Source organism: Hemisphaericaspora subhashii (genome assembly GCF_019202705.1).
Source record: "Hemisphaericaspora subhashii strain CBS 10753 chromosome Unknown scaffold67, whole genome shotgun sequence".
Taxonomy (NCBI): domain Eukaryota; kingdom Fungi; phylum Ascomycota; class Pichiomycetes; order Serinales; family Debaryomycetaceae; genus Hemisphaericaspora; species Hemisphaericaspora subhashii.
In genome coordinates, this window is record NW_026057231.1 from 12655 (window position 1) to 37119 (window position 24465).

The 24465-nt window shown below is 34.9% G+C and overlaps 5 protein-coding genes across 5 annotated transcripts; 1 reads left to right on the forward strand and 4 right to left on the reverse strand. All coding sequences in view use genetic code 12, as the record gives it.

Moving 5' to 3' along the window:
- Positions 1-711: 711 nt before the first annotated feature.
- J8A68_001807 (uncharacterized protein) lies at positions 712-5694 on the reverse strand (the record flags this gene model as incomplete). Its single annotated transcript, XM_049405491.1, has 6 exons — positions 712-2318; positions 2704-2798; positions 3010-3047; positions 3757-3811; positions 3900-4493; positions 5666-5694. The coding sequence occupies 6 exons, from the start codon at positions 5692-5694 to the stop codon at positions 712-714; spliced, it is 2418 nt and encodes an 805-aa protein (XP_049264877.1).
- A 6461-nt stretch (positions 5695-12155) lies between these two features.
- On the reverse strand, positions 12156-13400 carry STP4 (Stp4p; the record flags this gene model as incomplete). The annotated part of the gene is made up of 1 exon (XM_049405492.1): positions 12156-13400. The coding sequence occupies one exon, from the start codon at positions 13398-13400 to the stop codon at positions 12156-12158; it is 1245 nt and encodes a 414-aa protein (XP_049264878.1).
- Positions 13401-16411: 3011 nt separating this feature from the next.
- FEN12 (fatty acid elongase) lies at positions 16412-17383 on the reverse strand (the record flags this gene model as incomplete). The annotated part of the gene is made up of 1 exon (XM_049405493.1): positions 16412-17383. One exon carries the CDS (start codon positions 17381-17383, stop codon positions 16412-16414), a length of 972 nt encoding a protein of 323 aa, XP_049264879.1.
- A 497-nt stretch (positions 17384-17880) lies between these two features.
- Positions 17881-22173, reverse strand: ROM2 (Rho family guanine nucleotide exchange factor; the record flags this gene model as incomplete). Its single annotated transcript, XM_049405494.1, has 1 exon — positions 17881-22173. One exon carries the CDS (start codon positions 22171-22173, stop codon positions 17881-17883), a length of 4293 nt encoding a protein of 1430 aa, XP_049264880.1.
- Positions 22174-23779: 1606 nt separating this feature from the next.
- On the forward strand, positions 23780-24430 carry VPS20 (ESCRT-III subunit protein; the record flags this gene model as incomplete). The annotated part of the gene is made up of 1 exon (XM_049405495.1): positions 23780-24430. The coding sequence occupies one exon, from the start codon at positions 23780-23782 to the stop codon at positions 24428-24430; it is 651 nt and encodes a 216-aa protein (XP_049264881.1).
- Positions 24431-24465: the final 35 nt, after the last annotated feature.

Consider the following 24465-nt stretch of genomic DNA (forward strand, 5'->3'; position numbering starts at 1 on the left):
TTCTTTATCTATTAAATGTGATTCCCGAGAACTATGGATTATTTTATACAGAGACTGAGAAACATTAAGAAGAAACGTTTTTTTGAGACGAAATTTTTTTTTTTCATTTTATTATTATTTTTTCTTCTCTTTTCGCAATCACAACGGAGATAAGCAGAAAAAAACTGTTTCATGGAATCAACGGTACCCTTAACTACAACTTCTCAGAATAATTATAACTTCTTTTCTATTATTAGAATGATAAACAAACATCACAAGAGAGAATAAACGGTTTAAGAATAGAATGGGTTTGTTTCGGATCCAAAATTAAACCCAAGATGAAATTTCCATAAACGTGTTCCATTTCTGCCCCCCTTTTTCCTGTTAAGTCCGGTTCCAAATTGTTTGTTTTATTTTTTGGTTTAGTATGGCTAGTGAGACCAAAAAAATTGTTGGGAAGCTTTATTTCAAAACGGACCAGAAGGAATAAAATCGGACAAAGAAGTATTCTTGGAACAATTTTATAACCAAAAGCGGGTGGTTGGTTTCGGGGTTGTTATGCAAAACTGAGAATATCGGAGTTATTCCCGAAATGAACAATACTCGGGGTAATGCTTTCCTAATTCGAGGTTAATCCTGACCTCTATTTTTCAATTCTTACATACTCTACTACTGTTTTAACAATGTGGTAGATACTATACGCACTATTTAACTAATCTATGATGCTTTCGCCTACCTTCTTGGTTTGACCCCATCATGCAACACGTCTGTGCGCATCAAATCGATCAAAACTTCAAGAGTATCACTCACCGTAAGATGTTCATAATTCTTTATACTTTCCTTAGGATACCCCAAAGCGACAATTATTTTGCAAACATCAAACTTGTTCATTGTGTCCGGTATATAACGCTCCAAAAACCCCACGAGATTATTGTTGACGAAATACTTCTGATACTCGCATTTCAATGCAGGATCTGGCTTCAATGTCTCAAGGAAATTTGAAGATGAGTGACTAGCCATTTCAGTCCGTGCTTCCTCGGAGACCTCGTTAATTTCATCTTCATCGCTTGAGATAATTTCCACATACGGTATGTCACTGTAGGCAGAAAGCCCTAGATTGTTTGGATCATCCATAGTTCCTGTGTTTCCATTGCATGCTAGTCTTGCATGCTTCAATTGTATTTCAGCTATTTCTTGATGGGGAGAGATCATCCCTGACTTCAAAGTATGCAGGCGCGTTTGCCGTTTGTCGGTGCCTAAGGCGAAATTTTGGTTATGTTGAATCCCAGATGTTGACTGGACTTGGGAACTATTGGATGCCCTATCCGTACGTGACCGAGTTCTGGCTCGAGTATTAGCGCTGACCATTTGAACTGGGGTGGGAGAAGGTAATATAGCCCGATTCCGATTCTTTCTTCGTGCCCTGGTGCTATTTCGCAAATCGAGACGACAGCTTGAGCAGTATTTGAACTTTCTGTCTTCCTCTGCTTCATCGTCCGGTCTCTGCTTTCCACATTTGTTACATAACCTAATCCCATTTTTATAACTTTCATTTAAAAATCTTCGGATCTGATGGTATCTTTCTCTACTTTGCAGACGACAGTTTGAACACCGTTTGAACTTTCTGGCTTCCTCTGCTTCATCGTCTGGTCTCTCCTTTCCACAGCTGGTACATAATCTAACACCATTATTCAAGCGATCTAGGATATTTCTCTTATTTGTTTGCTGCAATTGTTGACCATAAAGACGACATTGTGTGCACAGCTTGAACTTTCTGTCTTCCTCTGCTTCATCGTCCGGTCTCTGCTTTTCACATTTGGTACAGAACCTAATCCCATTTTTATAACTTTCATTTAAAAATCTTCGGATCTGATAGTATTTTTCTCTCCTTTGCAGACGACAGTTTGAACACATTTTGTACTTTCTGGCTTCCTCTGCTTCATCGTCTGGTCTCTCCTTTCCACAGTTGGTACATAATCTAACACCACTATTCAAGCGATCTAGGATATTTCTCTTATTTGTTTGCTGCAATTGTTGACCATAAAGACGACATTGTGTGCACTGCTTCAACTTTCTGTCTTCCCCTGGCTCATCGTCTGGTCTCTCCTTTCCACATTTGGTACATAACCTAATTCCAGAATTACGACTCTCCTCGATGCATCGTCGGATATCGGTATTTCTTCGACGATCAGAGAGACGACACTTTGTGCACAGTTTAAGCATTCTGGTTTTTAACGGTTCATTGTTGGGCCTCTTCTTTCCACATCTGGCACATAACCTAATTCCAGAATTACATCTCTCCTTTATATTCCTTAGTCTTTTCTTTCGCTGTTCAAGCCCTTCGATACGACACTTTGTGCACAATTTAAACTTTCTGCTTTCTAATGGCTCATTGTTGGGCCTCTCCTTTACACATTTGGTACATAACCTAAGTCCACTATTTAAGCGATCATGTCGGGTTTTCTTAACATGAGAACGCGCGTAGAGACGGCATTCTTCGCAAAACTTGAACTTTCTGGTCTCCTCTGGTTCATCGTCCGGTCTCTCCTTTCCACATTTGGTACATAACCGAAGTCCATTATTGCAACTCTCCTTGATGACTCGTCGGATGTCGCTGTGTCTTCGACGCTTGAAGAGACGACACTCTGTACACAATTTAAACTTTCTGGTTTTTGTTGGTTCATTGTTGGGCCTCTTCTTTTTACAGTACAGACATATTCTAACATTCGTGTTCTTCATTTTCTGCAGATGAATAATAATTTGAATTGAAATATTGTAAAACTTCTCTAGATTGTTCTGCTACTAATTTCAGATGCTGACTTCGACGAGTTTTGTTTTGTTTTAGTAATATCGAATTTATTTTTTTAAAGTTTCATTTTATTTAACTAACCAACAAGAACGCGAATTTCTACATCGAAAACGAGGGGTTTATTCTTAATTATTTCTTTCTTTCTAAGTCAAAGTATTGCACTGAATGTAAATATAAGATTACAATTTGTAGATCGATGCCACTGTATACGTTATTGCCACGTCTGCCACATCGGAGTATAATGATTTACATCTGCTACCTAAGCATTAGTCCACAGAAGGATGTTTGAATAGTATTAAAAAATTCAGTCTACTTCCTACACATGCAAAAGAGATAATTCTAAAACAAGCTAGCCTTTGCAACATAAGGCTCCTCTAAGTATTTGACTTCGTCTTTGGTCAACTGAATAGTAGTAGTCGCTATTATATCATCCACTCTCTTAAGAGAAGAAAGATCGACAATTGGATTACACTTCTTATCAATAACTCAACTGGTAGCAAGATCTGCCATACTAACATTATGCTTTTTAGCTAAGATTTCAATCCTTCCAATAATCTGTTTTTCAGATTCAGACAAAATTCAGATTTACCATTCGAATAAACATCAGCAGTATCAAAAGTACGTAACCCATCATATAATTTCTTTAAGATTTGAATATTTCCTCTTTATCTTCAATGACCCATTCAGCCCACTCCTTGGATCCATATGGGATGCATCCAACGATGACGGGAGAAATCTTTAATCCAGAATTGCTAAGTTCATATATTTTAACTCAATTGACATTATTATTTGCTTAGTTTTGAACAAAGAATCCACGCAAAGAAGGAATCAACGCGATATATCTCTATAAATACAAAAAGTCCATTTTTTACTCAAGTTTTAGGTGTGATATAACCAAAAAGGGTGGGTCCTTTGGGGCTATTATGCAAAAAATGAATTTATCGATCGGAGTTATTCCCGAAATGAACAATACCCGGGGTAATGATTTCCCAATTAGGAAGTCTTTTCGAGCCTAAACCTGATCTCCTTATTTTTCAATTCTTGCATCCTTCAGCTCTGTTTGAACGATGTGTTAAATACCTAACTCACCTATTTAACTAATCGATGATACTTTCGCCTACCTTCTTGGCTTGACCCATCATGCAACACGTCTGTGCGCATCAAATCCATCAAAACTTCAAGAGTATCACTCACTGTGAGATGTTCATAATTCTTTATACTTTCTTTAGGATACCCTAAAGCGACGATCATTTTGCGAACATCAAACTTGTTCATTGTGTCCGGTATATAACGCTCCAAAAACCCTACGAGATCATTGTTGACGAAATACTTCTGATACTCGCATTTCAATGCAGGATCTGGCTTCAATGTCTCAAGGAAATTTGAAGATGAGTGACTAGCCATTTCAGTCCGTGCTTCCTCGGAGACCTCGTTAATTTCATCTTCATCGATTGAGATAATTTCCACATACGGTATGCCACTGTAGGCAGAAAGCCCTAGATTGATTGGATCATCCATAGTTCCTGTGTTTCTATTACATGCCAGTCTTGTATGCTTTGATTGGATAACTGGTATCTCTTGATGGGGAGAGATCATCCCTGACTTCGAAGTACGCAGGCGCGTATGCTGATCGTCGGTGCCTGTGCTGAAGTTTTGGTTACGTTGAATCCCAGATGTTGACTGCACCCGGGAACTAGTGGATGTCCTATTCGTACGTGATCGAGTTCGAGCTCGAGTATTAGCGCTGACGACTTGAACTGGGGTGGGGGGGGCTAATATGGCCCGATTCCGATTCTTTCTTCGTGCCCTGTGTGTATTTCGCCAATAGAGACGACAGTTTGAACAGTATTTGAACTTTCTGGTTTCCTCTGGTTCATCGTCGGGTCTCTCTTTTCGACAGCTGGTACATATTCGAGCTCCACTATTAAAGTGATCTATGATATTTGTTTGACTCTTTTGGTACCATTGCTGACCATAAAGACGACATTGTGTGCACCTCTTGAACTTCCGTGCTTCCTCTGGTTCATCGTCTGGTCTCTCCTTTCCACATTTGGTACATAACCTAATCCCATTATTATTACTCTCCTCGATATACTTTCGGGTTTTCTTATATTTTTGATGCCAATAGAGACGACACTTTGAACACATTTTGTACTTTCTGGTTTCTAATCGTTCATTGTTAGGTCTCTTCTTTTTACACTGCAGACATATTCTAACATTCGTGTTCTTCATTTTCAATTTGAATGGAAATACTGCAAAATGTCTCGAGACTGTTCGGCTGCCAATCTCAGATGTTGTTCGGTTTCACTTCGACGTTTGTTTGTTTTTGTTTAAGTACGTTTCAATTTTATTTTTCTAAAGTTTAATTTTATTTATTTAACCAACAAGAATCATTGAACGCGAATTTCTTGAATGAAAACGAGGGGTTTTTAATCTTAATTGTATTTCTTTATTTCTTTCTAGGTCAAAGCATTGTACTTTATGTAAATATGAGATTCCTGGTAATTGGAGAACTTGTTTTAAATTATGGTTTACAACTTTGAAGATCACATTGGTTTCATCCGAAAAAGAAAATCTTAGACGTTTATCAGCTCCGCTTCATTTTATGTCATTTATATTCTACAAGTATTTGCGCATTCAATTTTCCCAGGAAAACAAATTAATCAGTCACTGTTTGATATCCAGGCTATCCGACGTTATACAGGCTACAGGTAACCAAAGAGATTACAGTATCAGCTAAACAATCAAAGGTGTCCAAAGGTTAATAAGAAGTCTAATAAATTATCTGACAATAAGTCCAGTTACAAACAACATGAGTAACAATAGATTCTACAGAATCAAAGGGGAATGGGATGGCATAACTCCGACGTGACATACAAAAGAGAATCTGATGATGGCAATGTCATGAAAGGTTTTGATGAGGATGAAGATTACGAAAGACAACCAACGATTTTAATAGCATCCGTAATTCAAGGTTTGGATGTACTGGATCCACGAGTGATAGAAGCCAGACAGTCAGAAAGTACAAAATGCAGAAAAGGGGCCCCGGTCACCCCGACCACCACAATTTGGAGTATCATATCAATCAACAGCATCATTCGCAAAAACAAACATCATTCCAACTATATTCCTTAAGCTTCCTCTTCAAGGGGAGAAGATTATAGTGAAGTTGAAGTCAACAACGAATATTATTGTCCAATATAATGGCTTTCTCGTTCATGATATCCCAATCTAGGAAACATGCGGAAGCATATTGAATCAAAATAAAACATAAAGTATCTGGTACGTATTTGAGTTGCACACATGTTTCGGGGGAGAAGAATGTCTGGAATATCAGCCGAACAGAGAAAGAGGGGAGAACGTACAACTACATCATCAAAGAATTTATCCATTACACCTCATGGGGTTTAAAAAGCCTGGTACCCAAAAGGGGGCCCATTCATCACTCATGAACCTACTAGCCACGTGTTGCCGCTGAAAGACCGTGTGAATGCAGGGAAACATTCAAGCAATACCTTGGTCCGTATTATTTATTCCCATGCCGTGTTGAAACATTTAAGAAATACCATTACCCTGTCCTTAATTATCCTTCCAAGAGAGTCATTTTTCCAGAGTAGAATATTATACGAATTCCTTACCTACCGACATGGTACATGAGACGTTTCGGTCGCTCATGGATCGCAAATGTCAGAAAGGTTCTTATACATCTCATGAATAATAGAAAATAAAACTAATAAAAATAGAAAATCAGTTTAAGTTACAAAGTGCCCAGAATAACAGCAAATATGAATAACACTGAAGAACTTGTGAAATCGTTTGAGTCATAAAAATTTTAAAGAAATTTCTATAATTAATAAAGCCAAATAATGAATAGACTAATCTTCCCAGAATTCCACTTCCTTATGCATAATCCATATCGTTGATAGACACATTACCATTACGAATATCTCCGACAATGCATCATACTAACGTGACGTGGACATTCTACGTGGAGCATACTTTTGAGAGTTCAACACTAGTTCCCCTGACACCTATTTCGACGACCAACTGGAATTGAGTAGAGGTATATTTATCTTGAACCATGAATTACCTTCAAAACCGGTCGTAGTCAATTGTCAGGCGGGTGGGTTTTCATCCTCCATCCAACATTGAGGATTTCCCATCCATTTCCTTTTGGATTTTTATTTTTTTTTGCAGCTGTATTATACTATTTAACATCAAAATCACTGAATGGCTATTGACATGAATCATGTAACACAAAGCAGGATTCAACTAAATTTATCAAGTACTCATTACGGTGATAATGATTAAGGGGAGTGGTGAAAATATTTATGTCGTATCCTGCATATTAGGGGAGAGAATCTCCTAATGGGCGACGACGAGAGTGAAAACTTTTCTCAGACCATCTTACATAGTTATTAGTAGTATATAGTTGAACTAAGCGAATTAATTTGTATTTTAACCGAGCTAACCTGGGAATTTCTCACCAGTATGTATGGTAACTTCTGGCATACGAAAAATATATTTTGTATGGTACTCCCCATACTAACAAATTCTAAGTACGGAATGTGAATCCCCCCTCAGTTTATGGCAGATTGTTACATTTAATTGTTCATACGACATTGTCTTTAAGCTCCAGTTGCAAACCATTACCTATTATGACAACTCCACAATTTTAACAAAGAGCAAACCAACACTAGACTATATTGCATAGTAAGGGATTGAAAAATCAGCCATATGCCCGCGTCTTCCGAAAAGAAAGATGTCGATGATTGAGATGAAAGACATCAAACAGGTAGTTCTTTCCTGCTTCTTGCAATATATACACTAGGATAGACTATTTTGATTTTTAAAATTGCTTCGTAGTACTGAGGTTGTTTAATTAAAGTGGACTGGGTGAACGCTCTATGCAGTCATCGCAAAAAGAGGATATCAACGAAGTAATTAGTACGCATATTGATATGAAGTCAAAACTAAATTGACGGCTCTATATTAGAACATTAATAACTAATTTACAAGAAAGCTTGTGTATATCATCCAAAAACTCTTCGCAAGTTTGACGAAGATCTTCATTATCCTCATCAGCGGTCGACTCTCTTTCTCTCTTTTTGAAGTACAGACTAATTCGATTGAATTTCGTATCAAACCCCAGTCGACTAGCTCCATTCTGAATACTGAATTGAGCAGAGAACACAAGTGGATAACGCTCATAAAATTGAACTATTAATAGTCTTATATAGTTAATGAAAACAATGGATACAATAAGTGAACAAGGTTTTGTATTATCAGTTATGCCTTATTAACCACTTATTTCAACTTTTTTGTAGTGTTTCTGGTATCGAATTTTAATGAAAAGTTGCATGTTGAATCATTATGGGAGAAGTTCTCATCATGTGTGAAGACGAGACTAAAAGATTCTCGCTATTCATCTTCCTTAGTAAGTAGTATATAGTTTAAGCAAGAAAATATTTATACCAAGCCGCCCTGGGAATTTCTGGCTGTTTCTATTCTAATTACTTTCTAGGTTGCGTTTGAAGCAAGAGTTGATCTTGCTAACTATGGAATTTTATAAATAATAGACATTATATCTGTAATATTCTTTATATAATGTTAAGTGGTCCTCATTCCCTTATCATCTGCCTAGTTTCTTTTCTATTTCTTCTAAATCGATAGTTTTCTAAGTAAGGTGAGCCAAGAACAATTATTTACTTGAGTTAATATGCTTAGTCAGTTTCCCAAGAGAACCTGTTTTTGGTGATGCTCAGATTACTTAAAGAAGTTTGCATTAACATCTAGTTACTGCTTCTTGATATCAGCCAATGTGTTCAAGTTACATTAGTTTAGCACATTCGGCATTTGTCCGTACACTTTTCTGACATACTATGGAGTATGATCCTTCGTATTCAAGTGGATATCAGTCTGCAGAAGAACTGTGAGAGTTTTTTGCGTTAAAGGCCATTTTCTGTTAAGTTTTTTTTTTTGCGAAGCCAACGGTTAAGTTTTGCAACCAGCATAGGATATTAGCATTGTAGCATGACGAATAATCATAAGTATCTAACTAGTCAAATGTCGAAGAACTGTGATAAATGCTTCCATGGAATGAAAATTATTTTTATAAGAAAAATTATATCTCTCTGATTCGTCAAAGAAAAGAATGTACTAACAAATGTTCAATGGTTCATTTATGTTCCCTCATTAAAGCCTTAGATTACTCTGATAAAGAAATCACATTGACCTAGTTTCAAAGCTAACAGCAGATCAACTCCTTTGACAGTTTCTTGCTGTGAAATACATGCCTGGAAATGATTCAACAAAGCTAAAACTACCATAAAAAAATGACAAAGACATGGGCTAGTGAGCTCATCATCTGGCGCTAATATAAACGAAGTTTGTATTTGGAGCAATAGACACGACAGATTCAGATCTAAAGTATAGGAACCATTTCCGATATCAACCTGGGCAATTTCAGAGAGTTCCTATGGAATTCATATTCCATTGTCATTCAATGCAATATAAATCCCGTCAATTAGACTATCTCATTGATTTACTCCATTATACACTTCATTTATGGCACTACGAAGCTATGCATGTGATTCTAATGTTAATTGAAAATATTTAGCTGATTTTGAATTTTAGTAATTCATTTTATAGAGAAAAATTGACCAAATTTCTTGAGATTTTACAAGAAATAACAAATGTGGAAAAAACTACCACTATACTAACTAAATAACTCAAACAAACGTCCATATTCTCTTTTAGGATGCCTTTCAAGACTATGAACTAATTTTAATGTACTTTATTAGGGGATTCTACAATAAAAAAGAACATCTGTTTTTTTGCACCCAGTTGCAACACTTCTCAGATTTATTTTTTTAAAAGATCCATGTGACTTTCACATGACTTTCATGTGAGATTCATGTGACTTTTATATTACTAACAAAAATATATTTTTTATTCTTCTTAAAAATATTTTTTATAAAATGTTTGAAACGCGTTCTGTGTTAAAATTGACTTCCGGTGGCATTTCACGAGGTTTCGCACGTGAGATGTAGTCTGCATACAGAAATAATATTCTTTTTCTATTATATTTATCTGATGCAATACTTCAACTCAGAATTTCTACATCGAAAACGAGGGGTTTACTCTTAAATTATTTCTTTCTTTCGAAATCGAAGTATTGTACTTTATGTAAATATGAGACTCCTGGTAATAAGAGAGCTTGTTTTAAATTATGGTTTACACTTTGTAGATCACATTGGTTTCACCCGAACAAGAAAATCTTAGACGTTTATCGACTCCTTCATTTTATTTCATTTATGTTCCACAAGTATTTGGAAATTTAAATTTCCCCGGAGAGCCAATTAATCAGTCACTGTTTGATATCTAGGCTATCCAACGTTATACAGGCTATAGGTAACCAAAGACATGACAGTATCAACTAAACAATCAAAGGTGTCCAAAGGTTAATAAGAAGTCTAATAAATTATCTGACAATAAGTCCAGCTACAATAAGATCAAACAACATGGTCAGCAAAAAGTTCAACGGAGGATAGTTTTATCATAGTAACAATAGATTCTACAGAATCAAAGGGGAAAGGGATGGCATAACTCCTAGATTTGACAACATGACATACAAAAGAGAATCTGATGATGGCAATGTCATGAAAGGTTTTGAACCAGCAGATGAAGATGCAATTAATTTGCATACAGAGGATAGAGGTGAGACGTGAATTAACATTATGGAGATTAATCGCCGCTTTGAAGAACTTGATACGATCGATGGCGGCGAGACGACAGATCGAGATGTTAATTTCGATATATATGACATGGTCACGAAGGCAAGACATCGCAATAACCAATATTAATGACATGTCTTGTCCTATATTATCAGATTCTGGAGCTCAAAAAGCAAATTTCATAGATGACGAATTGTTATGGTTGTATCCTGGATACAAGAAGCATCAAGAATACCTATCATTTCAAAATAAGCGCTAAGAGGAACCCAGAAAATCGCATGTGCGGCACTGAAATAACTTTGGCAAAGCGTTTCAGGTGTCATTTTATGTTTTACCGAATCTTGACACGATAATCATTGAAAACCCACGGCAGAGACAGCAAGAAACGAATTACTCACATGGATAAGTACAACTTTACAGCATTGCATTTTGGGTCAGTGAATGCGCCCATTGGTATTTTTACAATTATTATTAAACATATTACCAAGAGAAGAAGGCGCATTTTCCTATATGGATGATATTCTTTGTTGATGAACATGTGAATACCATTCAACATGTATGTAAGATTTTGAATAACAATGGACTCCAAGTAAATATATCTTTAAATAATTATTAAAACAAAGTGAGGATAGACAGGTCCTGTGGAGATACTTGTTACAATCACATCATCAATATTCAGAAGGTGATAATATAAAAGCTTAGTATACCAAAGATTAGAAAAACTTGGTAATATGTTTAATAAAATCTGAGAAAAAGCAAATGGTGCATTAGCTGCCCCAAAAAGTAATGTAGTAAAATCATATGAGTAATAATGCCAAATGATGTCTCTGTCATCTAATTTGGTTATAAGTTGCTTTAAAGTCAAGGACAGCGAACCACTTTGCTTTGTTTAGTACACTCACCATGTCTCTAGAACTATTCAAATAGCTCGGGAGTTTTAACGTTTTCTGATTCACACGTCGAAGATCTGTAAGATCAGATGAAAGAACCCCCCACGTTATTGTTGTTGTTTACATAAATAGACATATATTGTCACTGTACACGTTTACAAAGAAGGTTATATACACAACACGAATCAGCCTATGAAGGAAATGAAATCCTGGAGAGTATAAAACGAGGGGGGATTGTGGTGAAGAAAGAACTTTTAATGAATCGTTTTTAGTGCTTTATTTTTGGCACGGACCGTATCAAATGTTGGTCCCCACGGACGTAATGCGAAAGCTCCTTCAGCACGAGAAAGTGGTGGAATTGAGAAATTTTAACTAGGTTACCCGACCTGGTTCTGGAAATTTAGAACCATCGTACCAACTTTTCTGGACAAACCCCAAGTCCAGTGCGGAACCATATATGCGCCCTACATCATTTCTCTTTGGCTGCAAAATATCTCTACAAGTTTTAATTAATATTTCTACTTTTGTAAAGTTATACAGTTTCATTAAAACGTATAATAATATACATAAATATATATATATAAAAGTATACACTAATTGGTGTTGATAATATCTTTATTCTAATAAAAGTCCAACCAAAACTATAAAACACCTTCCCAATATTCCCAAAATAAGTAAGTGAAACAAACCCATGTAAAATCATAAAATTAAAATAGCAAACGTAAACTTTTTATATGTCATTTATTCCTTATTAATAATATTAATAGTAAAAGGACATTGATTCTTTTGAATATGATTCAGTAACCAATCATCAACATTAGAAAATTCCATTTGACACATTCTACATTTCCCATTAACTTTTGTTCTTTGATCTTTTTTAGTTCCATTTGGATATTGAAAATGAATAGCTTTCAAATGATTCTTAAAAGTATCACATCTACTGAAAATACCAGTATTATGACAACAATGATCAGTACCACCAGTAGTATTACCATCTTCAAGTAATTTGAATGGACATTTGAATTGTCCTTTATCACTTCCAATTTCTTTCCAATGACATTTAACATGTCTAAATAAATCATTTGGTCTAGCAAATCCTCGTTGACAATATTTACAAATATGAGGACGATTAGTTGGTTTTAAATGAGTTGATTTATGAGTTGCTAAATTGGAAAAAAATAATTTACATTCTGGACATTGTCTCTTCTTACGTGGTTTCCAATTACGTCTGGCTGCAGTATTAGTAGCATTACTTGGGATTGGAGATGGAGAACTATTCGCTGAAGTTGGAGCAGTTGACATCATTTCATCTGAAGAAGAATCAGTATTCATCATCATACTCACATTGCTTGCAGTGGGATTGACAACTGGAGCAGCATAGTTGTATTGTGGTTGTGGGGATGGCATCATCATAGATGGAGGTGATGGGGGTTGCAAATACTGTGGTTGTCTTTGAGCTGCGGATTGGTTTAATGGAGATGGAGATGCAAATTCACTCTTGAATCTGATTGGATCAGATGAACTTCTTGATCTTGACATTATTGATGCTTCTGAATTGTATGGAGATGAGATTGGACTCATTAAATGACTAGCTTGGCTATGTTGCTGTTGTTCTTGTTTGGGGAATAATACTTTTGGAGATGTTTTGTTGTATTGAAATGGTGGTAAATATTGGGCAGTGTTGCTTTGAGGTATAGACGGTCTATTTGTGCTTGGGAATGATGGAATGTCTAATGAATGAATAGATGGTAATCTAAACCCAGGTCCAGATTGTGGAGTTGGTTGTTGTTGAGGTTGAATGGTTGGTGATGGTGAACTGTTTGGACGGCTGCTGGTACTGTATGCTTGAAGATTATGCTGTTGCGGTTGTTGATGTGGTGTGCTATATGGATATGGTAATGGTTGGTATTGTTGTGGAATAGCCGGGTTAACCGCTGAGGATGTACTATTGCCATTGGTAGCACTACTGTTTAAATTATTTGGCATTATGGATATCATTTTTTATTGTCTGTCTGTGTGTTTTATAAATGTCTGTGTCTATGAGTGTCTTTTTTAATTATACAATATTCATACAACTAAAATTAAAAAATACGAAAATTCGTTTTAAAGATATTTAATATTTAAAAATTCAATTTATGCAACTTTTAATTTACTTTTATATAAAATTTATTACAGTTTTTGCAAAAAATAGGAGTAGCAGCTATGTCGGTCGGTTCTAAAATTTTTCTGTGCTTTCAACCCTAAAAAATAAAAAAGCAATTAAATCAATACGGCTGATTTAATTTTAAATTGCAAAAAAAAATACATACACCTTTCAAATCGGGACAAGGCACTAAACAATTCTTTATTTTGTATGTAGTTCCCCACCATCAATTCCGACGTCAACACAGAAAAAAAACAAAAGGCCCAGTACTACAACTTCCCGTACGGTTCAAAAATAATAAAGAATAAACGGTTCGATAAAAATTCCGTTTGGTGGAGGGGGGGGATCCTTCGCCAACAAAACGAGGGGCTCGGAGGGCCAGGCCAAGGACATGATGGCATGGCACCACTACCTAATCAAGCTAATAATAGAACAAATCTCAACATTTCTTATAGTAAACAAAGAACGCGACAACACGGGTGTCGGTATTTAGGCAAGGTCTCCTTTCAATTAATAAGTAATTTGAATGGGGTTTCGGCGCGCACGGTCCGACAATATCGTTAAAGTGAAACCCACAAGAGGCTGTGCGGTACGATCGATCTGGATTTTGTTTTCATTTGCTCGAGGGATTGTTCGGCCCTGGGATTATAGTAACAGTGCACCTAAAGATTCCAATCGGAAATAGTTTAGAGTGAATGAAGTATTTGCATATGGACGGTTTCTTTGGTAAGTTCCGAGCCGAGAGATTATTAATAGTTTTTAGTAATCCATAAGGGCTTGTAGTATTGAAAGATGAATCGTAATTGTTCAACAAAATAATAAAAAAATATTTTTTTCGGTCCCTACGGCAGAATCGAAAAAATTGACAAACAGACAGACAATTAAAGTACGGCTGTATAGGAGAACATCCATTTTTTTTAGTGTCAGACGCATGCATGCGTTATCGTTGCTTTGAACAATTTTTGTTTCTACCCCTAATCGCATAGATTCATGTACAGTACATGACTCTCCCCGAGAAGCCATGGGTATTCATTTCGTTTTATTCTATTTACTTAATCATACAAAAATGTTCACCGCCCACATATACCGATACACGCATAAAGAGATGGGCTACAACAACAACTCCGCATTAAATAAAAATAATTCGCTTCAATTGGAATGTCAAAGAACAACGAGTCAATTATTATCTTTCAATATAAAGAATGTGCTACTAAAAAAAACCTGGAGCAAAAACAATAACTGAAAAACACCTCTCTCATCGGGAATAGGGGTAGTACATTTTTTTCTGGAAGATCTTTTTTTTTTCACCGCATTGAAATAGGAGAGAAAGATATGAGCATATTTTTTTTTTTGGCCGACACTAATATTTTTTTGGGTGAGCACCTGTGTAAGGCTGAGATTTTTTATCCTCTATCTATCTATGTACAATAAGATAATGAAATATTATTACACAAAGTATTGTAGATTGTTTTGTGAAGGTCGTTACATAATTTCATGAAACCGTGGGGTGAGAGATAGATAGAGAAGAAGATGGAATGGAACAGAAGACGGAAGAATTGGGACACACGAACAACAAAAGAGAATTATTTTCTCACTCACAATCTCTTGCTGTTCCCCCAAAACAGAAGCCGTTCCATCAACATTCCCCTAAACACATCGTACGGTTCCTAGAGTTTTAGGTATTGCCCCCCCTCTCCCCTCCTCCTCTCCTATTATTCCATCCATCTCAGCCCCACATAAACACATCGGTTTTAAAATATGGTCTCTCCTTTATCTACAATAGGCATGTTTTGTTAAATTTTGGTTTGCGGTTTCTTTGTCCCATATTTTCCATATACAACTGACCGATCATCATCAGGGGAATGACGTTAAAATTATGTAATTAGTTTGTCATGCTTATTACATTTGCATGACTTTATCCACGGAAGCGAAGGTCCCTACATTCAGCCTATTTTCTCCAGATCGTACGTGATGGCTGGTGGCGTAAATCAAAAATAAAACCTGGATATTGCGAATTTTTTATTAATGCACGGGACGGCAATATTATTATTATTTTTTTGTTGTTTGGCGAAATTGGCACCGCCAAGCGGGGCAGTCGTTTGAGTCAGTGTGTGTTCGTGCGAAGTGCGGGACTGCTGGTGGGAAAAGATAGTTCAAGTCCGTTCCCCTATATTTTTTTCGCTCTCTACTTTAGAGATGTTCCACAACACAGTTTGTTTTTCTTGGGGTTTCATCTATCAGACACAAATGTATGAATCTAATTTTGTGAATCTATTTTACTTGCGGCTGTAAACGTGAGCCATTTATTATCTCCGGTTGAGAAAATTAGTATGCATAATGGCATCATTCAAATTAGCATCACGAGATCATTAATTTGCAAATCTCAATATTTTATAGGGCTGGATTTCTTTTTTTTTCTGATAAAAAAATGCCTTATGGGATTATATATTTTTCCGAGAATTCCATTGTAGATTATTTTTCTGTGAAGTTATTTATATTAGCATGATTGTCTGGAAAAATCGGAATAATCGTTTCTGTTAGAAAATATTAAATTAACTCAAAAAATATCTCAAAACTTTGGACCCGAAGAATTCTTTTTTTTCTTTTGAACCCTAAATACGACAAACCTGTATGTTTATGTAATCAATTTCTTTATTTTTTACATGTTTATATCCGTATATCGGAATAATTTTATTTGGCATCCGTAAATTTGTTTATTATTATTAATTTATTAATTGAACTATACAAAAAAAGATTATCTATTTGTTAAAATTACATGGGGGAATTCTGTCTATTCTCTACCAACCTCCATAATACACTAGTACTACTACCATCACTACTACGCTCCACCAGTCTAAGCCTTTCTAGATTTGACTTGAGAAGAACCATTTTCAACCGCTGTGGAACTAGCAGATGTGGTACCTTCCTTCTTAGCAGCAGCGGCAGCTGCAGCAGCAGCCTTCTTCTTCTTATCACCACTCTTATACACCTTAATATAGAAACTGATAAACAATAACAAGTAACTAGTCAAGATCAAATATCCATAAGCGGCAGCTAATTCACTACCATAACAATCTCCCATATGAGGTAACCATGGGAAATATTTATAAACATAATGAGTATAAGTTGCAAAATAAACAAATACTAAATCAATTAAGAATTGAATAATTTGGAATCTAGTAACCCATTCTTTCCACCATACTCTAATACCTCTTGCACTTAAGAAATAATACCAATACATAACAACATGTACTGCTAAATTCAAAGTAATTGGAACCCATTCAACTGATGTAGAACCAGTTAATTGAGTATAACATAATAATGCAGTAGCACCATGATGATAAGTATGTAAAAATAATAACTTCTTTTTCTTCAACACTAAGAATACAGTATCGATTAATTCCAAATATTTAGTCAAATAATTCAAATAATATAATGTAACTAATTTTGGAGCAAAAGCATTCCTATGACAAATAGCATAGAAAACACCATGATGATATAAAATAGGAACTAATTGTTCAATACATAACAATAATAATCCAAGTGATAAACCAGTCAATACAATATTATGCAATTGAAACAAGAAATTCAATTTCAAAGCAGGAACTTTAAATGTTGACATTAAGAATCTTCCTCCGAAGATAATAATGTAATAGGCGATTATAATACCAATAGCATGATATCCATTTGCTAAGAAAGTTTTATGATAAACAAATTCAAATTCTTCAGCTGGATATCCAATGATTAATTCAAAGATTTTGTTGAAAATTGGCCATAAGTAAATACCAAATGGACGTTCAATACTAGGATAACTTATTTCTATCATGTTTGTTTTATACTCTCTACTATTGACTTAACACTTAGCAACACTCAAACTCTCGATAGTCAAGAAATGTAGATGGCTGTAGTGGAGGCTTTCGTGGTTGTATGTTTGATTCGATGTGGAATTTTCCAAAAAAAAAAAAAAAAGTCGTTGAGTTTTTTTCGTCGCAATATTGGTTATATGCACTGCTCCCCCATTGTAGTTTGGTGCCCTGGTTAACCGTTTCAGTTGCGTGTGATTTTTTCTTCGTGTTGTTTTATTATCCGAGACAACACGCGTCTTTCCAGTTGTGCCGAGATTAATATGGAGAAGAAGACAAGAAGACCCCTTTAAAAGGATATTTACAGTAAACTCATCAAACAAACTATACGTACATACATATACTGACTAATAATAATAATATACACATGCAAAATAATAATAATATAAAAATAATATATAATAATAAAAATTAAAACACTCACATCCCTCTCTCTCTCTCTCTCTCTCCATTTTTAAACTCATGATTTATCGGATGTAGTTGAAGATGCAACTGCAGTTGTAGTTGGAGCAGTTGATGCTGCTGATGCTGACGTACTAGAACCAGAAGTTGGCGATTTCGGTTTCAAATTCAAGAAATCAATCGACACAATAATATCATATCCATTCTCTTCACAAGCATACATAGCTTCATGTTCATTGGAATGTAAATATCTAATGTTTTCCCCCGTTAAAGCTCTTAATAAATTAGTAGTATGTAAATCTCTAATTTCAATAAACCCAGGTTCAAATGATAATAAATATGGAAAGAAAAGGGCAACATTCTGAGGATTACCTTCCCAAAAAATCCCCCAATCATGATTAGTTCTCCAACCATTTCGATTAATCAAAAATACAAATTCGGCATAACATAATAAGAAATCACGACCTAATCGATGAATAGCCAATGGATTGACAGTTTCTCTCTGAATGGCAAAATCTAATGATGGATCAGCTTCATCTAAGATTGGTTCCTTTTTACCAGCTTCCAATGATAAGATTTCAAATCCTTTGGCACATCCAACACATAACTTTGTTTTTAAGAATGAAATTGAAATTGGATCAGAACTGAATGGGATTTCTTGAACTTCAACTTTTCTATTTCTATTTTTACCTTTATCGAATGGATTTAATGGTTCAAATATACATATTGTATGTTGTCCACCAGTTTTAGCACCACAGATTAATAATCTACCATCGCAAATACCAATCTTGAAAAACGAAATATGGGTCATGATTAATTTACCCAGTTTAGTATTTTTCAAATGATCTAATGAATCAGTACAACTTAAATCGAATTCATATAATGATTTATCACTTAATACTAATAATTTGGAATATTCAACCAATACTTCAATTTGGGTGACATAAACTTTTGAAATAACCATAGTTGGATCAGAAACAATCTTATCACTTGAATTCATATTAATTGATCTAACAGTACTTACCCAAACACCTGAATCAGTTCCATATAATAATTTCTTCCCACCATAACATGGAACAGCACAATTGATTTTATTATTCCCTTGAAATCTTCTAGTTTCAAATTTAGTTAATGAGAATAAATCACTGTTATCGATTAATTTCTTTTGTTGTTGTTGAACTTGTTGTAATACTTGGCTTTGAACAGCTACATCATCAGCAAATAATGAAACATGAACTTGATTACTTCCTAATCCAAAGAAATTCAATTGGCATTTAGTAGTATTGGATGAATTTAATGTATTTCCAATATAATTAGTTTCTGTACGTTGATTTCTAAGGGTGGTATCAGAAACTATGGATCCATTATATCGATGATTCATAATTGTTTTACTAACTGGAATTTCATATCCTCCATTAACAAACAACAATGGTAAATACATTGGTTTTTCAAAAACTTTATGTTGTTCTCGTTTATTTTGAATCTTATGTTTAACCAATAACAAAGCATGTTCAAACAAATATAAATCAATCTTTTCATTATCTCTTTTTCTAGTTAAACTTGCTTGATAAATAATTCTATTATTATAAGATAATTTAAAATTGAATTTATTTTCCAACGTTTGTTTCCCCAATAATCTATGCAATACCATAATCTTATGTCTATCAGTACTTTCACCAGTTTGAACATTAATTCTAGCCAACACTTTTTCAATTTCTTCCTTGGCTTTAACTAAATTCTTATAATCAGGAGATTCAGGTTTTGTATGCTTCAAAATCCCCGCCAAAAACAATTGATATCTTGCTGGTCTTTGAACACCCTTAATCAAAAACGAAGATAAATCTTGTCTTCTAGATTCTGGCTTCTTTTCAATTGCATCTAAAAATCTTGCATATTTCATATTCACTTGTTGTTGTCTTTCATGTTCAAATGCTGCAAACACTTTATTCCCCGAATATCTAATAAATGGTTCAAATAAACCAACATGATCTAAAAATACATCAGCAATCTCTTCAACAACTGGTTTTTGTTGTTGTTGTCTTCTAGTCAATGCTTCACTGAAATTCTTAGCTAATCTTAATAAATCACTAACTCCTCCAAAAACAGTATGAATAAATGTTTCTCGTTGATGTTCAGGAATAATATTATTAGCTGGATTTCTCAAAGGCATAATATAGAAATCTGTCATAAATTCTAAATCCTTGACATAATCACGTTCAGTATATACAAATTCATAAATCAATTCTTGTCTAGTTTTTTCATGTTTATCTAATTTATCCAACACTGATTGAGGAACAGTCTTATGCCATAATGTTTCACTTTCTTCTTGTTCATGGATAGATAATCGGGAAACTGCTCTCTTTAATCCTCCTTGTGGTTTCAAGTTCAATCTAGCTTGTTGTTCTAATCTTCTAGGACATGCAATACTGTAACATAATCTATTTCTACTACAAGTAGGTGAATAACAATCAGTCAAAATTGTAAACACCCCATTGACACCAGTTTGTTGACTTGCAGTTAATTCCTTAGGTTTAGTTGGCACCAAGGTACTATTCTCAGACATAACGGACCCAGGAGGGAATTGTGGTGATACAGGAAAATCAGACGATTGTAACTGAGTACTATCAAGAAATGAACCATGTTTTGAATTCTCACCACTATTATTGTTATTATTGGCAAATGTTTCTTCATGATAAAATTCAACATCATTATAAACATGATTGAAAGCATATACTTCATGAACCGAATCTCTTAATCTATGATTATATGTAACATCATGGAAAAACTTCTGAGCATCTAATGATCTACCCAATAATAATGCCAAATTACGATCATTAGTTCTAATAATACGACAAATAATATCCACGGCCATTTTACCAGTAAATGTATCATGATATTCTAAACCATCTTTGGTATTTATAGTCAATATGATGGCTTCTCTAAATATCTTGGCAACTGCTGACAATAATGCAGGATACACCGCTGGCTTATGTGCTGCACCAGAAGTATGACGTTTTGGTGTTTGTTTTTCCAATACCTTTGGAATTGATGATGATGAACCAAACTTCTTGGTTGATAATGATGAGAGTTTAGTTAATGACGTAAGTGAACGAGAGTTGGAATGATGGAGTGAAGAACCAGACCCACTAGAACTTGAAGAAGGTCTATGACCATTGGTATGACTTGGTGGTTGTTGATGGTGTTGTTGTTGCTGTTGCGATTGTTGGGAATATTTTTGTGAGCCAGAGGATAATGATTTAGTTCTTGAATCATGTGTTAGTTGATTATTTATAGGCATGTTGGGTGCAGTTGGTGTCGATACTATTCTTCTTCCATGTGATTCAGTGTATGGTTCATTAGTTTGAATTGGAGGTAAATTACCAGTAGCGGCTCTACGCAGAGATCTACGCGATTGTTGTGGAAATTGTTGTTGAGATTGAGGCTGAGGTGATGTTTGTTGTTGTTGGGCATTAGCATTTCCATCAACGGGGTATGGTAAATTATTATATTGAGAATGATATGAATCCATAGACGCCATCCGCCTTTGATTTGAGTTTGGACTCGTGTCGTAAGTTAAGGACAGAGCCGAAGCATGCTGAGGAAGTTGTGGTCGTTGATCTAAGCCAGGTAAATCATCCTGTCTTTGTTGTGGATAGGGTAATTGTGGCTTTTGCAGTCTAACAGGTGATGCCAACGGAGATTGTTGTTGTGCGTATGGTTGATGTGGTTGGATTGGTGGCTGTCTATGAGGCGAAGAATGTTGTTGTGGCTGTGGAGGTAAATTGTCATATTGGTACCCTGGTTGTTGATATTGTTGAGGAGTATTCTGCAAAGAATAAGCACGTTGTTGAGGTGGTGGATGAGAAGTAGAGTGCTGTTGCATTTGTGTATATTGTGGTTGTTGCTGATGTTGTTGTCCTCTAACATATCCTTGTTGATAATTCAGGGGAGAAGAAGAATAATGCTGTTGTTGCTGCTGTTGCAATGGTGGTAGTGGTGGAGCCCCATGTTGATATTGTTGTTTCTGACTAATGGGTCTATTCAAAGGAGGTGGCTGTTGGTTTGTTGGATAAGATTGTCCTGACGAATACGATTGTGCTCGTTGTGGATCTAATGTATGACGATGCATTTGTTCAGCTGAAGCTCTTCTTTGTTGGCCATGAGGTGCTGGTGGTGGTGGTGGTTGTGGTGTCTCATTCATCTGGTAATTGTTTTGAGGTTGATTCTGTTGTTCTATAAATTGTCTTGGCAATAAATGAGGTGGAAGATTCACAGCTTGAGGCATATGAGAATTTGGATATTGACCACTTGGATTCCTTGAATTGGGAGATGCATATTGATTAGACGACATCTTTTTCTTAAAATATCCTTTTTAACGATAGTATTAATTATACAGAAAATCTTAGTATAAAAAAAAATTGGGTTGGCAAAGTTGTTTGTGATGGTTGTTTCCGTTTTTTATTATTTTGAGTATAATACAGAATGAGCGAGTCAACTTCGACTGTCTTCTTCTTACTTCTACTTTTTGAGATAGATAGATTGAATGTGAATGAGTTGATTAAAAAAAGTTTGATGTGTTGTTTTCTAAAAAAATGAAAGGGTTTGTTAAAAAGGGAAATATGAATTGAATTTTTTTTTTTTGTATGGCAGAATTCTGTTTTAATTTATTTTTATTTTTGTCAGTTGGAATTTTTGAAAAGACAAGAAATTTTTGTTACAAGAAATGAAACAACCAAATAAAACCAAATGCTAATTAATTAATAAAACCTTCTTTTTCACGCTTTAACTATTGTACTGTCTCAATCTCTTTCTGTGTCACTCTCTTTGGGGTAAGCTTCTATCTCTAATTATAGGATTTTTGTTAGTAAGAATAATTTGCCCACCGTATTGTATAACTACTTAATTTGTATTTGTAACTTTTATTGTTAACAGGAGATTTGAAAAATTATTAAAATTGTTTAAATTTACGCAATTCTTCTTAATTAAATAATTTCTTAAAAGTTAATTAAATGAATCAAATGTAAAGGAAGCAAATTATTGGATCATAGAATTGATTAAGCTTGGTTATGAATACTTTGTCCTTTTTTTAAAACCTCCTATAAGATACAATTAATTAAATTAGTAAAATGCCATAGTCAGGGCTAAAAAAAACAAGAGTTCAATCTAATTTATTAGTAACAGCAGTAATTGGTACCTGTTCTTTGTTCTGTTGAAAAAATAATAGCAACTCCGCCTTTTGTGTTTCTTAATGAAATGTTTTAGTAATCGATTGCTTTGAACATTAACACTTGAATCATACGACATTAAACATAAACACAAGCCACTTTTACTCTTTTTGTTGCAACCATCAATCAAACCCCCTTCACGTGATCTTTGGGGTATTGAAATTTATAGTTTTGAAAGTTTATGGAAAATCGGTGTTGCAAAGCTTTTCATCCAATTGAGTAGCAGCAAGGAAATTGAATACTGTGACTTTTAGTTTGTAGTTCCGTTGTAGCAGTTCATGGAAGTCACTCTGTTCTGTGGATATTTTAAAATGGTTTGTAAGCACCAATGGTCTTGGTGGTCCTTGTTTCTTTTCACAACCGAACGATTTCTTGTAAATAATCCGCAAAAATTATAGCCAAAACTACCAATCTATCTACCTGAATCTATAACTCAATTGAAATGACCCAAATCTTACCTAAACATAACCTTAATAAGCGACAAGAACCTTTATTGAAGAATAATCCAACGCAGGGTTCATCAATGAATAAAAAGTTGAAAGTAAATAAAATGTTGTCAATTTTTTTAGCAGCCAAATTTTATTAACTTGAAAATTCGATTACGTAATCAATCACATAACTCACGTGACTTTAAAATTGCACATTAAAATTGTGATTTGCCGATCGGATTATCACACAGTTTTATCTACAACTTGATCCACATCATAATCACATAGCATCAGAGGAGTCATCATGGGACAACTGACGTCATCAACGCCGAAGATTACAGCCCAAGACAAGGCAATCTTCCAATTGAAACAACAAAGAGATAACATAAAAAAATATCAACGTAAATTACAAACTGTAATTGATCGACAATCTGAATTAGCAAGACAAGCCGTACAAAATAAACAACCAGAAAGAGCGAAATTTTATCTTAGATCCAAGAAACAACAACAATCGACGATTATTAAGACTTGCGATCAATTAGATAATTTAGAAAATTTGATTGGAACAATTGAATTTAAATTGATTGAAAAAGATGTGATTTATGGATTAACTGAAGGAAATAAGGTGTTGACGAAATTAAATAATGAAATGAGTGTGGAGAAGATAGATAAGATTATAGATCAAGTTGAAGAAGAAAAATTGAGGGTGGATGAAATTAGTGAAGCCTTGGGAATGGGTAGTGGGTTGACGAAAGTGGAGGAAACTGAGGTTGATGAAGAGTTTGAAAGAATGAATCAAGAGATTAATGGTAAACAACCAGAAGAAATCAAGATGCCTGATGTTCCCGAACAGAAGTTGCCGGATGTACCTACAGACAAGATAGAGGAAGGAAGAGAAGAAGAGGAAGAGATTCCTGCCCAAAAGGCGAAAACACACGAACCAATACCAATATAGAACATCGACTTTCAATCTTATTAAAGCCTTTTATT